Raw genomic sequence first — 15,910 nt, forward strand, 5'->3', positions numbered from 1 at the left:
CTTGCTCTAAAATCATCTCTGCCTCAGCCAAACCATTTAACCAGGGAACCACAAACGACCACAGAGCTTAAGCTCCTCTGGTAATTAGTTCCTACTCAGTTTCAAATTTAAAAAGCATTGAAATGACTCATCTGGTTTTATTGTCTTTTATGGTGGAGCCCTTCCTAAAGCAGTCTGCATTTAGCACATGTAGAAAAGCGTGCAGCGCCACATAGCTGCTCCATCTGGATTGATTAGAGGCGGCTCGTTTCAAAGCTGTGATGCAGATTAAGACTCAGTCACCTTCTGTCTCCAGTTCTTCACTCATATTAGGAAAAATAAAGTTTTAAGACCAGTTTTAAATCACATGATGCACAAAACACAAATCTGTGTGTAAACTTTAATATTTTGAGTAAATACTTCCATGCACCCAGGATGGTTGTAATGGCAGTTCCTGTTTTCTAAGATGGTTCAGAGAAGGCGACTCAGGTTTGAGACTCTGACTCCACTTATGCTGCCAAAATAAAAGACTTCAGAACCGACTTCTGCCCTAAAGACTAAAGACTAAAGACTAAAGACTTGGACTCGTGGCGTGAGACTCGAGTTTTTATTTATGTGATGAAGAGAGAAAGGAAGCCGGTCTGTCTTTTACTGATCATAGCCCAGTGATTATTATGGGATGTTAATGGCTTGTAACAACCTCTTCATATTAGCTGTAGCTTCATTACAACAACCACATGAACGCTCCAACTGAACGCTGAATTAAATGAATTTAGGTCATTTCAGAACAAAATTAAAACATAAATACAGAACAGCTAAGCTAGCTGCTACGTTTCAAGGCGACTTCCTGCAGAGAATAGCAAAATAAAAGCGACGATCTGCATCAAAATGTTTGCATCTCTTTGTTTTGGATTTTTTTATCAGTCAGAAAATCTGGAAAACTATGTTTTTGCAAACTTGTTATTATATTGTATGTTTAATTAATTACATTTATTCAGTTTTAATCAATTTCACTGTATTTCTTTACTTAATCTAATTAGATTTTATTTTATTTTATGGCTATATACACACAGTTTTAAAAGCCTGATAAGCTTTGACCCATAATGTGACTGAAGCTGATTCACGCTGCAGAGTTTGATCCACTTTTGCTGAACATTGTCTCTGCGGTTCTCCTGCAGGACAGCAGAACCCCGACCCCACAGGGTCCGTCCCCCCGTCCTCCTCAGTGGGAGGAGGTGGACCTGGAGGAGCAGCAGCTCAGGCAGAAGCTGCACCAGTTGACGGACAACATCAGCGACCACAGTCTCACTTCTGATGAAGACGAGTGCGACAGGCCTTCCTCCTCCCAAGGAGTCCCAAGCTGGTGGAGTCCACAGGGGGACCGCCGGCCCTCCAGGATCCCCACCAGGCCCACATCCAGAACCAGCATCAGCAGCTCCAGACTGGAAGAGGAGCTGCCTCTGCAGTGGGACTCTCTGAAGGTACAGGAGCCTCTGAGCTCTGCAGACACACGAGCAGAAAGAAGAGCAGCTGGAGAACATCTGGCCTCTCTCTGCAGCCTGCAGAAAGTCGTCTCTCACCACCTTCACGGCCATCCAGTCACAGAACAAGTTTCTCAGCGTTGCTGATTATTTTCTCACTGCAGCAGTTTCCAGTTTCCTGAAAATGAAACTGAGAGAAAACTTCTGAAACGTTGTAGTGAGAACATAAAGCAGCAGTGAAACGTTCAGCCGAGTAAACTCAGTTACGCTCCAGCTAGAAAACAACAAATGGTTCAGGATCCTAAAGTCTAAAAAATACTGAAAAGACTGAGAACATTTTCCATCTCAAACATCTAAGAACAGATTAAACGTTATGATTATATGTAAGACAATCCACTAAAGCCCTGTTTAAGGAAACTGATTATTATACGTATCATTTCCAGAACCATGGGGTAATTTCTCCAGATCAGTGTCTGACCTCAGACATGCTCACATGTGGAAATCTTCCTCCACCCTAGGGGACACCAACCGTTTTGAGACTGGGAGCCACTTCATGGGTACCGTGTCACATAGACATAATATAAGAGTAGACGCGTCATTGGGCGGGTTCTGCCTATGCTGCGATGCGTCAGAGCGTCCGCCATCTTAAATGTGGCAAATCTGCAGTTACTCAGTCACTTAAACAGTATCAGAGGGACTTTAATCTCAGAATATACTTTGTATTCGTAGTATTTTTGTTTTTGTGATATTACAAGTTTATTTTCGTATCCCCTTAGCTTCATTCTCCTGAATTTATTCTCCTAAAGAATAAAAATATTTAACATAATCTAACCTGGCCCTATTACTCCAGGAGTGAAATAATTCTGCAAACTGTGATTATTCTGGAAATGTTCCCCCTTAATTCTCATAATATGATGTTTTTATCATAACATTATCACTTTTATGTTTGTTTTTTTTTTTGTTTGTTTGTTTTGTTTTTGTACTTTATTGACCTAGGTCTTTTTTCTCATATTAGTAATTTTACCTCTTTAATACTCACCCAAAAAGTCTGTTCCTAAAGGTTCACATTTGACACGGTTTTATGAAATAATGAAGACCACAATGTTTAGATTTAACAAATCGATCCTTATATTCATATTCAGAACACACACACACACACACATATACACATATATATATATATATATACACATATATATATATATATATATATATATATATATATATATATATATATATATATATATATATATATATATATATATATATATATATAGAAGGCAGATACATGTAGTGAAATCAGCCAGAATACATTTCCATGCAGCACAGGAATGAGATGAGGCATCTTCTCTGATTCACGTTCACAATTACAGAACTCAACTTTTTTCTGCCACATACATACACATCTGCAAAGCTCTTTTGTTTTCAGATTTAGTCAATTTTAAATCTATAAAAATGCTAGAGTGATTACAAAAGTAGAGCAACAGACTAAAATAAAATTTTAGATGCAGCTCACTGGCGGGTGCTGCTAGTTTTAGAACGGGCCTGAGGGCCCTGCATGAGGTCCTTGGGGGCCACCTGGTGCCCGCGGGCCCCATGTTGGTGACCACTGCTCCACACACACCCTACAGCTCAGAGAAAGGCTTCTCGGAGGAGCTGAAGCTCTTATAGAATAGTTAGAATACTTCTGACGCCTGGTGTCTTCCTCAGGGCGACTCTGTGTCTGAGAGCCCAGAGAGGAGGGAGCCGTCCACAGCCAGCTTCAGAGGTTCCACGGCTCTGCTGGTGGAGCTGGAGGACAAGGTGGCTCAGGCCGCCGCCAACGTGCAGAGCGCCCAGAGTCAGGTCAGCGGGCAGCGGCACGCTCAGGGAGCTCCACAGGGTTTCAGCCTGGACCTTAATGAAGGCCTCTCTCCTCAGGTGTCCTTCATAGAGAACCGGATCGCTGCTCTGAATGCTGCTGGGATGCCAGCCGAGGGAAGGAGGAGGGTGAGCCGCCCACATGTTGCTTTCTGATCCGGTCCACAGAGGCCAGATCTGCTGACCTCAACACAAAGCTCTCCTAACATCCGCTCTTCTTCTGTGCCGCTTTGCAGTCGGCCATCCCGGTCCAAGCTCGGAGGCTCTCCCACAACTTTCCCACAAGTAAGAGCTGACGCTGCGGCTCCCAGAGCTTCAGAAATGACTCACCATGTTAGGCTCGTTAAAGTCGGAGAACACCAGGAGCTGCTTAGTGCGCTGCTGAACAATGTGTCTCATTGTGTCTCATTGTGTCTCATTGTGTCGTGGTTTACTTCTGCCTGCTGGACGGCACTGACTCTGTTCTCTGATGCTGAGGAAGGCTTCATTCCTCAGGACTGACTTCACTCTGAACACACAATAAAGCCTGAAAACAGCAAAAATAGGCCATTATATCAGATTATATCAGGTTATCAGGAAACTACAGCAAACCAACCCGCTGCACAGATAGATAGATGTAGAGATAGATAGATAGATGTAGAGATAGATAGATAGATGTAGAGATAGATAGATAGATAGATAGATAGATAGATAGATAGATAGATAGATAGATATAGATAGATATAATAGATATATAGATAGATAGATGTAGAGATAGATAGATTGAGAGAAGATAGATAGATAGATAGATGTTGACGAGAGATAGATAGTAGATAGATAGATGATAGATAGATAGATTAGCTCGATCGATCGCTCGCGTAGCTCGCTCGCAGTCGCTCGCTCGCGCTCGATGTCGCTCAGATCGATCGCTTCTGTCGCGCTCGCTCGCTCGCTCTCTCCTTCGCTAGCTCGCTCGCTGCTACGCTCGCACAACTCGCTGCTCGCTAGCTCGCTCGCGCTCGCTGTCGCGCTCGCTCGATTCTCGCTTATCTCGCTCGCTCGCGCGCTCGCTCGCTCGCTCGCTCGCTCCTGCTCGCTCGCTCGCTCGCTAGATAGATAGCTAGCTAGATCGATAAACCTTAATGCTGTGGTTGGTGTTTGTCTCCCTCCCACGGTGAACTCCGCTCCAGGGCTCCCTGACGCAGAGGAACCCCGTGGCAGAGCCCAAAGGCAGGAACCCCCCCCCCCCCCCCCCCCCCCCCCCCCCCCTCTGCGGTACCGACCCACATGAAGAGTTCACCTCTAACGGGACACAGCTGCTGTTGGCTGACATAAATCTTCAGAATCATTTGTAGATTAGATTTTTAGAGTTTGGGGGTTTTGTTCTGCAGTTTGATGAGAACATTGATTCCAGATCCAGGAAGTGCATTTTTGTACTTCTGTGGGCGTCTGAGGTCCAGACAGCTCCGGGTTTTGGGTTTAATGGGCGGTTCTGAAGTGGGCTGTGGTGAGTATTTGTGAGCAGTCAGTATCTGCAGCAGTCAGACGGATCCCTGTTGAGAGGGAGAAAGGCTCTCATAGAGGAGTCCAGCAGGAGAGGATTTCTGGAACAGGAACATCATTTCTAGAACCCATCAGGTGACGTGGAGCCTCGTCATGTTTCTGCAAAACCACATCAGTGAGATGTTTTATCTTTCAGAGTTTTTCTCTGATGGGGGGACGGCTGCAGAGATGGAAAATTAAAGGGGACATGTCATGCTAAATCCACTTTTCTGGCCGTTAAATCCGTCTTGTTGTGTCCTTGGAGTCTCTGAGAGTCCAGAACAGTTGAATGCAGTCGCTCCAGCAGCTGCAGAGATCTTTACGTTCTGCTTGGGTCAGACGTTTCAAGCCATTTCATTTTCTCTGTTCTGTTACGTTTTTCAACTATTTCGTCTCAGTATTTGCTGCTAAACCACGTCTCATGAATCCGCCATTTTTAATTCTCACTGCAATTTTGTAGTCCAAGCTGCAGGAGGCATAAGCTACAAGCAGACCTTTGAAAATATTCGGTTGTTAAGTGCATCAACCCACAATTCACCACACCGCCCCCGAGAAGACTACAAAAATGGCCGAACGGGGTGGAGAGTGATGCTCTGTGACCTGGAGGGGGGGCGGGGTCTGAAGGGCTTCCTCTAGATTTAAAGAAACGGCACCAAAATAAGTTAAATTAACAACAAATTCAGACCAAACATTGCAGTTCCACTTTATATGGTCCACAGCTGAATTATTTCAATGTGAAAAGGAAGGCATTGAAACATGATATGTCCACTTTAAATTTTTTTCATAAAGTTAACCAAGTTCAGAAGGATAAAGGTCAGTGAAGAGTTCTTTTACCTCAACCAAAGGAGTTCATGGATCCTCGTAGGACTGCAGCTAACAATTCTATTAGTAATTGAGTAATCGGATAAAAAAAGAAGAGATTTTATCTGATTTAAGCGCCTTGTTCACTTTCACCTTGAGATTAGTAATGGTTGTCTAGTTGGTCAACACTAACCCATCACTGAGTTTCAGGAAGCTGAGAGCCACCCAGGCATTTATATCATCAGTACACTGTTAGGATGCACAGATTACATTTTCTTTGTTAGTGGGACATAAATCTGAAGGTTTTCTGCGCGACGGTGGAAAGACACACCATGTTTTCTTAGCATATAAAGATAGAAGAGAAGGGGGCCTGACATTGAGCCTTGTGGGACGCCATACATGGTTGGACCTCCAGGCCCAGCCTGGCAAAGCCTTGGATTGTCCTCTGTAGGTTTTAGGAGGCAGAACGTCTCTCCTGACGGTTCCTTCATGTGGAAACCATCATTGTTCTCATCCAGCTGTCAGCAGCAAAGATGTTCCCCTCAGGGAGTGAAGTTAGAGATGAACTCTTCATCATGTCAGCGCTTTCAACGCTTCTTCTCAGAAATCTGATGATTAAAAACCAATCAAGGTTCTCCTGGGATTTGATTTTCTTTTCTAGTTCATCCACTTTCACCTTTACAATCACAGAATCAGCGCTTTGCTCTCACTAACACAGTTTGGGGTAAAATCTGCTACACAGACACAAGAGTGGTGATAAAACGTCTCAACAGGCTGATCTTCACAAAGAAAACATGAAGACCTGAACTTCAGGGAGCAACGGTTCTGTTTCCAGAAGTAAAAACCTTTAGCTGAACTGAGATGCAGAGAAGGTGGAGAGTTCTGGTGGTCTTACTGGATGAAGGGGAAAAGATCTCCAGAAATCCTACAAAACCACAGCTAGATGTCAGAGAAACAGAAGCTTAGAGACGCCTACAGGAAAAAACAGCAGAAGTGGCAGAAAAACATCAACGATGTGCAAAAGAATAGAAATAAACGGTGAGACGGTGGTGAGGTGTGAGGCAGGAGGAGGAAGAACGTCACAGAACCTGTGAAGAAGAAATGGGTCCGAATTGGACCTAAATACATTCAAATTAAGTACAGTATAAAACAACATATATGAACAAATGTTTAAAATATCAAAAATAAATATTTAATCATTTCAAATCTGAACAAATATGTCATTTATTGATTCCACCTTTTAATCTATTTATTTATCATCTTTTATTCTGTAGAAAATATTGGATTATCCTTTACTTAACAAATCTCCACTTAATCATTTATTAATTATTACCTAATTTAATATATATCTTTTAAATTCTCTTAATAAACATTTGTTTTAGTAGTTTTATTATTCTGTAGACAATCCTATAAAACCTGATTAAGATCCGATGTTTAATGATATTCTTCATGATTTAACATTTTCAGCACCTTAACCATCTTCCTTGTTTTCTGCTGCCTTATTCAGAGAAAAAGAGAGAAATAATTTACTAAATAAGACGTTCTAAACCTTTAATCACCTTCACATCTTCTTGTCTCTCACCTGGTAGTAATGGTTTCCTCCGTGCTGCGCTTCCTTACCTGGTAGCTTTCTTCACCTGGAGGTGATGTCATCAGCAGGTGACGAGCCGCTGGGTGCTGATTGGCCCGCGGTAACTGACCTCGTCTCTGTGTGTGGCAGAAGCCGGTCATGACGCAGGGCTCATGAGGAGGAGGCTGAGCATCATGTGACCTTCACCGCTCCAGGAAGAGCTTCGGCCGTTTGGGAGGACGTGGAGACGCAGCGTGACGTCAGACGTTAGCAGGACGCTGTTACAGCCGGCGGCCATGTTTGTTATTAACCCCGCCATGTTTAATCCTAACCAAGCATGAATCAGTGTGTAACCATAGCAGCGACGAGATGTTTGCTCCTGATGGAGCTTTACCTGTGAGATGTTGGTGATGAAACACCTGCCTCCTCGTTTCATAGGAACTCTTTAAACGTGAAGTTTCTATCATTTATATAGTCTATTTTGATGAAATTGTATTAGAACGTGTTCTAGCTGTATTTGATCTTCAGACACGTCTCATTTCTGTGTGTTTTGAGAACCGACCTCAGGTTCTCAGTGGGGTTCTGATCCTGGGACCACATGTCCATTATGTCAGCGTTCTGATCTTTGAGTCTCTGCATCTTCGCTCCGTCAGGCTGGAGAACCTCAGATCGTCACCATGCCGTTCCTGAATGACGCTTAGAGTCTTCATCCTTCATCCCAGTAGGTAGAACTGGGATGAAGCTCATCCTGTTCGTCTGAGAACGTTCTCAGCACTGTTTGATGACTGGAGGTCGTCTAATGAGGAACGGGTCTTCTGCAGGTCTGCGTCACACTCAAACATCTGGAGAACAAACGTCTCTCACAGCTTTTTGCATGTTTCTTAACAACAACGCCACTCACAAGATGGCGGCAGTATGGTCTTACGATGCAGACGCTCTTCGTCTGTGAAATCCACCAAAGAACCAAACTATCCTCTCAGAGCTCAGAGCGTGCCGCTGAATGAACCCGATCAGAACATTTTTCTGAAAGAAGCCGACTCCTGAGTCCAGGATCAGAAATGTAAAAGTATGTTTGTCATTTAAACGTTTTCAGTGATGTTAATAAAGTGGAACATGGAGGAACTGAACAATTAAAGAATGACTCAGACGCTTTAAATGCAGGTTTTATTGAGATGCATCACATCCTGAGTGAATCGCCCGTCTTTTATTGCTCTTCTGTCTATTAAACGTTTTAAGAGACAGAAATTAGAGTTCACATCGCACTTTTCTCCCTGAATTTAAACCAAAGTGTTAAAGTTGTGTCAGATGTGTTGGTGGAGGACCCAGACAGGCTGAAGGAAAGTCAAAGTCCACAAACTGCTTCTTCTTTGTGTTGTGAGTTTATGGCTGCAGGTCAGCTTTAATTAACCAGTTTTAATTCATTTACCTTTATCGTCATTTCTCCATATATTCCAATAACGTTCATGCTCTGCATCCATCTGATCCCTCAGGGAGCAGAGGCTGCCACGGCACCCAGGGTCTGGCTCAGGGACCCACAGTGGCTTGGGATTTGAACCTAGAACCCTGCAGCCTGTCCTGCTCTCTGACCACTAGGTCACCTGTGCAGGTGTCAGGTAGAGTCAGGGACCCACACAGAGACAGATGAACATTTGACGTTTATTAGAAACCAGTTGGACAATTTTTAATAGACAGACTTGTTTCACACGAATATCTTTATTAAGAAATTACCTCAATGCATAGAATAGAAATAATAAAATAATCTTATTGTCCCACGGTGGTCGGTGGGTAAATCAGGTGAGTCAGCAGCCAAGCAAAAAGGTTACTTCACCTATACCTGTGTTATTACTTCACGTATACTTCAAAGTACACCTTTATAACCTGTTTTTAGCTGCAAGAAGAAGCATCTTGTCAGTGAGCGTCTAATAAAGTTGTTTCAGCGTAAACTTGGGATATATACTGTAGAATACTTGATAACATGGACTTTCTTGGTGGGGGTGATTCTGACCAGAACTACTCTGCAAACGCTGCAGATCAGGGTCCGACCTTGCAGCAGGACCAGAAGTGGTTCTGCTGGTTCTGGTGGTTCTGGTGGTTCTGGTGGTTCTGGTCCAGCAGAGCGGTCTCCCTCCACTCTGACAGACCTCCCTGCTGCTCTCCCATGGACCCGTAGACCCTGTGGGCTGAACCAGAACCGGGTTAGCGGACCCAGCAGCTGCCAGGGTGATGTGCTGAGGGGAGGCGGTGTGCAGCGCCCCCTGCTGGAGCCCAGCAGGCCCTGCAGGCCGTGCAGGGAGCGGGACTGAAGGCTGGACTCACCCACAGCATCCAGCAGCTCGCTGACCTGATCTCCAGACAGGGCCGACGTCTCTATGAAGGACAGACCTTTGGACCCGGCCAGAACCTGGCCTTCCTGTGGGACCGCATGGAGAACACCTTACATGGTTCTGCTGGAACTCACACAGTTAACCACGTTTTACACTTTAATCTGGTTTTCTATAAAATACAAACCAAGGTCCACCTTTGTTTCCTAATTTCCAACAAATTATTGACATGATTATTAATATTAACAATTACTGACATCATAAATGATGTCATCGCAACTGACCTGATCCACATAGTAAATTCATCTCATCAGGTGTATCCCCCCCCCCCCCCCCCCAGGCTTTATCTGGACAAATCACATCAGCAGCATTACAGGCCAATCTCCAACCTGCCGCTTGTCAGTAAAGTTACTGAAAAAGAATCAGTAACTCATCCATCCATCTTCTAACACGTCTGTCCCTCATGGGGGGTGCTGGTGTTTATCTCCAGCTGCCAATGAGAGGCGGGGTTCACCTGGACAGGTAACCAGGCTGTCGCAGGCCAACACAGAGACAGAGTGGACAGACAACCAATCACGCACGTCTAAGGAGAATTTAGAGAGACCAATTAACCTGACAGTGATGTTTCTGGACTGTGGGAGGAAGCTGGAGAACCCGGAGAGAACCCACGCATGCACAGGGAGAACATGCAGACTCCATGCAGAAAGACCCAGGGCAAGGTTAGGATTTGAACCCAGGACCTTGTTGCTGCAAGGCAGCAGCGCTACCCACTGTGTAGCCTATTATAGACATTAATGATATTATAAATTATTGATATTAATATTATTATTATAAATTATTGACATCATTAATAGTATTAATAATTATTATACATTATTATTCTCGCTGCTGTTGGACTCTCTTGATTTCTCCTGTTCTCTTCCAGACCTTCACGTTCCCCTAAAGCATTCTAGATCAAAGGTTCTCCTGACTTTCTGAACCTTTTCTTTGGACTTTGGCTGCTTTTCCCTCCGGTTCCGGTCCGGTTCTGGTAGCGATCGGACCTGAGCAGGAGAGGTGGACCATTCTTCTGTCTATCGTCTCTTTTCTCCTGAAACTGAAGTCCCAGTGTTGATGTTCCCTACCTGAGCGGAAACCTGCCGGTTCTGATCCAGGTCTGCCTTGTTGCCCACGAGCCAGACGACCGTGGATCCAGGGCCGCACTGCCTCTCCAGCTCTGTGACCCACAGCTGGGCTCTGATGAAGGTTTCCTGCAGCAGAAGCAGGAGGACCACATGAGGACGTCTGAAGCAGGCGGAGATGTTCCTCAGGGAGGTCCTCACCCTGCTGGAGATGTCGTAGAGCACCAGAGCGGCCTGGGCTCCTCTGTAGTACAGCGGCGTCACGCTGTGGTACTTCTCCTGCCCCGCCGTGTCCCAGATCTCAAAGCGGAGCGACACGTCGCTCAGGTGGACCACCCGGGTCAGGTAGGCACCTGCAGGCAGCGACCAATCAGACGGCAGACATTTAATCAGCTGGAGGATCAGCTGGGCTTCCCTCCTGGACCTGTTAACGGGACTTTATGGTTATTTATTTTATTTCAGTCATTAAAAACTGAACCAGCCTTTGAAAAAAAGGTAAAAAGAAATAAAATTGTGAATTAAAAGGATGTAGAATCTTCTAATGTTTGCTCCTATTCACAAAACATAAAAATGTAAATCAGCAACTCAGAGGTCCCTTGGTAAGAAAAACCATCTAAACATCATTTCAATCACTGATATAACGCTTCATCATAACACTTTTACCATTTCTTTTAAAAGTTAAAGAGCTTCAGCTCTGTAGCACCACACTGACCTGGCTTCTACCGGTTTGGATTAATTCCATCTAACTGAAACGCTGAGATTTAAAGCAAAGATTAAAACCTTTAAACTCTGACAGAATAAAGACGTTTTTTTTACAGCTCAGCTTATCTGAGTCGGTTTTATTGCAGTTTTCCCCTGAGGGCCCAAAGTTCGCAGCAGAGCCAGAAACATGTTTAACTTCAGATCGTTGGTGTTTTTATTAACCTATAAAATCACTTCTCTGTTAACACGGCGGGTTAAAATCTGAGGTTTGTCTTAAATTCTTTAATTCTTACAGTGATGAAGCTGCTGTGGCCTCAGGTTTTCTGCTCAGAGTGATCTTCTCTGATAAATGTTTGGGTAAATAAAGCGTCTCTGTCTGGTTCCCAGCAGACTTTAGTGGGTTTTACCTGTTTTACCAGAACAGTGAATACTTTAGCACCAGATGCTGGTTCCCTCACAGACTCACAGCCAACCGTAGGCGACGTCTTCCTGAACTCATCCTTTCCAAACCTCAGAGCCAGGCTGGACTTTCCAACCCCGGAGCTTCCCAGCAGAACCATCTTCACCCTGAGGGTCCGGACCGGTCCGCTCACAGAGTCGCTGTGCTGCTGGCCTTCCTTCCCCTCCCCCAGCACAGGTTCCCCCATCAAAGAGGTGCAGGTCAGACCCAAAGGACCCAAAACGGTGCCGATGACCCGACCCAGCAGGAGCAGCGGCGCCGGAGTCTGGTTCTGTGTCGGCTTCACTGTGAAAATGAAAGTGAAATCAAAGTTCAGTGTTTGAGGAGAAATCAGACGGAGCTCACTTCCTCCTGCAGGCTGCGGCTCAGACGCGCTGAGGAACATGCAGAACCAGGAGGTTCCTTCCTCAGGTTCTTCTCTGCTAGCAGCTGAGGCCCCTGCAGTTCTTTGGGGTCAGCAGACCCTGTGCTGGGCTGCAGCAGGGCCCTGCAGAACCCCTGTTATTGCACTGTCTGAACACACGGGGGCAGCAGTCTCCACCTTTTGGAGACTCAGAACCATTCCAGGAAGACATGGAGGAAGGAGAGGACCCAGAACCGGTCTGAGTCCAGAATATAAGAACATCTGAGATGTTTTAGTTTAACAGAACCAGAATGAAACCTTCAGAGAAGACCTGATCCAATTCAGCTCAAGCTTTTAGTTCCCCGGAGTTCTCCATGTGGATCAGAACATGTTCTCTAAACGCCACATCAGCCAAGTTTCCAGAACCGTTTTCTATCATTAACATGATATTAAATCAACCAGAGGGATCATATTTCTCCTGTTTTAGCTTCCCTTCATTGGCTTCCTGTTAAATCAAGAATAGAATTTAAAATTCTCCTTCTAACGTATAAAGCCCTTAATAATCAAGCTCCATCATATATCAGAGCTCTGATTACCCCGTATGTTCCTAACAGAGCACTTCGCTCTCAGACTGCAGGTCTGCTGGTGGTTCCTAGAGTCTCTAAAAGTAGAATGGGAGGCAGATCCTTTAGCTATCAGGCTCCTCTCCTGTGGAACCAACTCCCAGTTTTGGTCCGTGAGGCAGACACCCCGTCTACTTTTAAGACTAATCTTAAAACTTTCCTTTGTGACAAAGCTTCTAGTCAGAGGGGCTCATGTTATCCTGAGCTACCTCTATAGTTATGCTGCTATAGGCTTAGGCTGCTGGAGGACATCAGGGTCTATTTCTCTCTCTCTGCTGAGTTCTCCTACTGCTCTCCAATCTGCATTGTTAGTTGTTATTTCAGCTTTTAACTTTTTGTACCTTTGGTGGAGATCCTGCGGTTCTTATTGTGTTATCTCTCTGTTTATTTTTATTATTTTATTTTATTTATTTATTTTACAGGGACAGTGTACATTAATTATTATTCCTGCAAATTCACCAGAATTAGCCAGAAGGTTGTGTGTGTGTGTGTGTGTGTGTGTGTGTGTGTGTGTGTGTGTGTGTGTGTGTGTGTGTGTGCGTGTGTGTGCGCGCGCGCAGCGTAACCCTTCATCCAGTGGTGTTTCTCTTTAAGAAGCTGCAGGCTGCTTTTAGAGCTCAGTGGTCATCATTAAAAATAGCACGGGGGGGGGGGGGGGGGCTTTGTAGGGCAGGAGCTGAGCTTTCTCACTGAAACTGAATCCCTGGACGCTTCTGGACTCCAGCAAGTGGTGCGTTCCAGTGACGCTTGGAATCCCCAACGCTGACATGAGTAACAAAGACTAGTGTTGTTGTTTTAGGATGTAAAAGTTGTAAATCGTGTGAGTTTGGACGGTGAGACACAACAATGTGATATTATTAAAAAGTAGAGCTAAAATCTGTTTTCTCAGCCTTTTCTTTGCCGGACAAAACGTCTGGACCTTGATTCTGTTGACTTACAGTGAATAAACACACAGTAATGTTTTTATTTATCAGGTATATAAACAGCAGCCCAGTAGATTTTACACAGAAGTTCAATTCCAGTCTATTCACCTGCTGCTCCTGTCCTCTGGAGGCATTTCAGCCACAGAACAATTATTATTAGTAGTATTATCATTATTAATCATCATTTCCTGCCGTCTCTTCTCTGTCTAGCCTTCACAGCTTCGCACCAACAACCTGTGATGTCATCAGTCTGTCTCTTGTCTCCAGGGCCCCTGGTTGGAGTTTCACGGCCCACTCTGGGGCCCCGAGCCGGATCCTGAGAACCTCTGCGGCCGTGCCTGGAAACTCCGACGGTCCGTGAAGGCAGCGCGCTCTGAAGTTTGAAGTGCGGCAGGTTCGAGTCTTCCGCAGCGACTGCGTCACGGCGCCAGGTTCCACGCTTCCACTGGGTCGCGGTTCTGGGACACGTTCGGACTTTGCGTTTACCCTGTGGGTCAGAGACTGGACCGGAACCGGCCGCAGCGGGCCGTAGAGTCGGTGAGAGCGCAGCTTCGGCACCGGGACTCCGCAGAAGTTCGGTGCGGCGCAGAGAGACAGGAAGGCGCGTCGCGGAGAGCGGATGTGTGACAATGAGGGGAGCCGCCTGGGTCCTCTGACCTGACATTTTACAGACACATGAGAGGCCCCAGCTGCCCCGGCCCCTCACTTCCGATCATCAGCGACCCGTCCGCCGCCGCCGGAGCCACCGGAGCCGCCGGAGCCACCGGAGCCCGGAGCCGTTTCCCCTGAAAGACGCAGCGACTGAGCCAGATGGGGACGCAGGGCACCGGGAGGAAAAGGGCCACCAGCAAGGACAAGTCCACCGCGGAGGAAGATGCGCTCAACCTGATCGCCAGAGAGGTGAGTGGGAGCTGGATCCACGTCCCCAGGACCAGAACCCACGTGGTTCCACGTCCTCAGGACCAGAACCCACGTGTTGCAGGTCCAAACGGCCCAAAGAGCGGAACCGCGCACCACAGGCGGCTCTTACAGGACATTGGCCCCGGGCTGAAGGTCCTCCTCCTGCCCCCCACGTCTGAAAATGCTCCTCACACATTTCACACTTTGTAGAAGATTAAGTTCAGATTCTGGACCGGTTCTGGTGTTCTAGGTTCAGAACTGGAACAACGAGCTTGATAACGAGTCGGCTGCTCTAACGAAGAAGCAGAACGTGAGAATTATGCTCACAGTTCAGGAGAATGATCCCTTTTGTACACCTTGGTGGACCGGACCCGGTTCTGGTTCTGGTTCTGGTTCTGGTTCTGCCAGGAGACAACGGTGGCGGCACCTTGAGAAGAGGGAACAGTTCTGTACGCGGTGCTGTAGAACTTGGTGCTGATTTATTGGAGCTTAGCAGGAAGGAGAGTAGTAGGAGAACATCTCAGGTGAGGCGATGATGTCATCAGTCGATGGCGCCATTAAAGTCCAGCTGGGATTTGATCCGACCCGGTACCACAGAACCGTGACCCGTTTAGGACCCAGGCCAGAATGGCGCCCTGGGTGGAGAGCCGGGTCAGAACCCTTGTAGCTACGCGCTAGAACTTTTCAGACTTTCTCTACTTGTTTGTTCCGTAAACCTGTGATCCGGGCCATGAAGGCCCGGCCAGAACCAGAACCAGAACCGGTCCTCGGTGCTGAAGAGTTGCTTATCTGAGCATAAATTCAACGTTTAGTGACGTTTTATCCGTTGAGTCCAGAAGCTTTTTGGGGTAAAATCCTGTTCTGGTTCTACTCAACCCAACACGGCCGGTTCTGCACAAATCGGACCGGAACCGTCAGAATTCCTGAAGGTTAAGGAGAAATCTGGTAAACATGACCTGCAGCCATTTAAAAGCTGCCGGAGCTCCGAGGAGACGTCCTGTTCACACTTGTTGGGTTCTCCAGGGCAGCAAACCGGGCCCGGATCATGTTCTGACAGGTCTGAGCTGCTGGGAGGGTTCTGGGAGGGTTCTGGTTCCTTCCATGAGTCTGGGCTGAACCGCACCAAGTCAGAACCGCTCAGGAGGAAACGGGTCGGGCCTAATGGTTCTCCTCTCCTGGTTCCTTCTTGTTCAGCCCAGAGGAACCATCGTTGGAATTGGCAGAACCTTCCTGTAGAACTTCTGACCCGTTAAGAAGATCCTGGTTTTATCAGAATGGACCCGTCTCTCTGCAGCGGCAGGAAGA

The 15,910-nt window shown here is 46.3% G+C and overlaps 3 protein-coding genes across 35 annotated transcripts in view; 2 read left to right on the top strand and 1 right to left on the bottom strand.

The window, feature by feature from the left end:
• The window catches only part of mlphb (melanophilin b), a 38,189-nt gene extending 29,797 nt beyond the window's left edge, over nucleotides 1-8,392 (top strand). For both annotated transcript variants that reach the window (XM_036132699.1, XM_036132700.1), the window contains 5 exons: nucleotides 1,158-1,460; nucleotides 3,171-3,305; nucleotides 3,381-3,449; nucleotides 3,557-3,605; nucleotides 7,363-8,392. In XM_036132699.1, coding sequence (XP_035988592.1) covers nucleotides 1,158-1,460; nucleotides 3,171-3,305; nucleotides 3,381-3,449; nucleotides 3,557-3,605; nucleotides 7,363-7,412 — 606 coding nt within the window. In that variant the 3' untranslated portion in view covers nucleotides 7,413-8,392. The remainder of the gene's footprint in view (nucleotides 1-1,157; nucleotides 1,461-3,170; nucleotides 3,306-3,380; nucleotides 3,450-3,556; nucleotides 3,606-7,362) is intronic.
• Nucleotides 8,393-8,854: 462 nt separating this feature from the next.
• LOC105920855 (ras-related protein Rab-17) lies at nucleotides 8,855-12,655 on the bottom strand. Of its 4 annotated transcripts, none has more exons than XM_036132702.1 (5): nucleotides 11,823-12,651; nucleotides 10,856-11,007; nucleotides 10,658-10,783; nucleotides 9,529-9,622; nucleotides 8,855-9,385 (listed from the first exon to the last, which is right to left on the bottom strand). In XM_036132702.1, the coding sequence occupies exons 1-5, from the start codon at nucleotides 12,199-12,201 to the stop codon at nucleotides 9,132-9,134; spliced, it is 1,005 nt and encodes a 334-aa protein (XP_035988595.1). In that variant the 5' UTR covers nucleotides 12,202-12,651; the 3' UTR covers nucleotides 8,855-9,131. The 4 variants fall into 4 exon arrangements, with proteins under 4 accessions (XP_035988595.1, XP_035988594.1, XP_035988597.1 ...); XM_036132704.1 differs by having other exon boundaries at nucleotides 9,142-9,392; nucleotides 11,823-12,649; XM_036132701.1 differs by having other exon boundaries at nucleotides 10,658-11,007; nucleotides 11,823-12,655.
• A 1,335-nt stretch (nucleotides 12,656-13,990) lies between these two features.
• The window catches only part of lrrfip1a (leucine rich repeat (in FLII) interacting protein 1a), a 46,784-nt gene continuing 44,864 nt past the window's right edge, over nucleotides 13,991-15,910 (top strand). For 10 of the 29 annotated variants that reach the window (XM_036132671.1, XM_036132686.1, XM_036132689.1 and 7 more), the window contains exon 1: nucleotides 13,997-14,605. In XM_036132671.1, the coding sequence (XP_035988564.1) occupies nucleotides 14,516-14,605 (90 nt within the window). In that variant the 5' untranslated portion in view covers nucleotides 13,997-14,515. Of the gene's footprint in view, nucleotides 14,606-15,910 lie in introns of all 29 variants that reach the window. The other 19 variants (XM_036132673.1, XM_036132666.1, XM_036132676.1 and 16 more) reach the window with 8 other exon arrangements.

This window comes from Fundulus heteroclitus, unplaced genomic scaffold (genome assembly GCF_011125445.2).
Source record: "Fundulus heteroclitus isolate FHET01 unplaced genomic scaffold, MU-UCD_Fhet_4.1 scaffold_53, whole genome shotgun sequence".
Classification (NCBI taxonomy): domain Eukaryota; kingdom Metazoa; phylum Chordata; class Actinopteri; order Cyprinodontiformes; family Fundulidae; genus Fundulus; species Fundulus heteroclitus.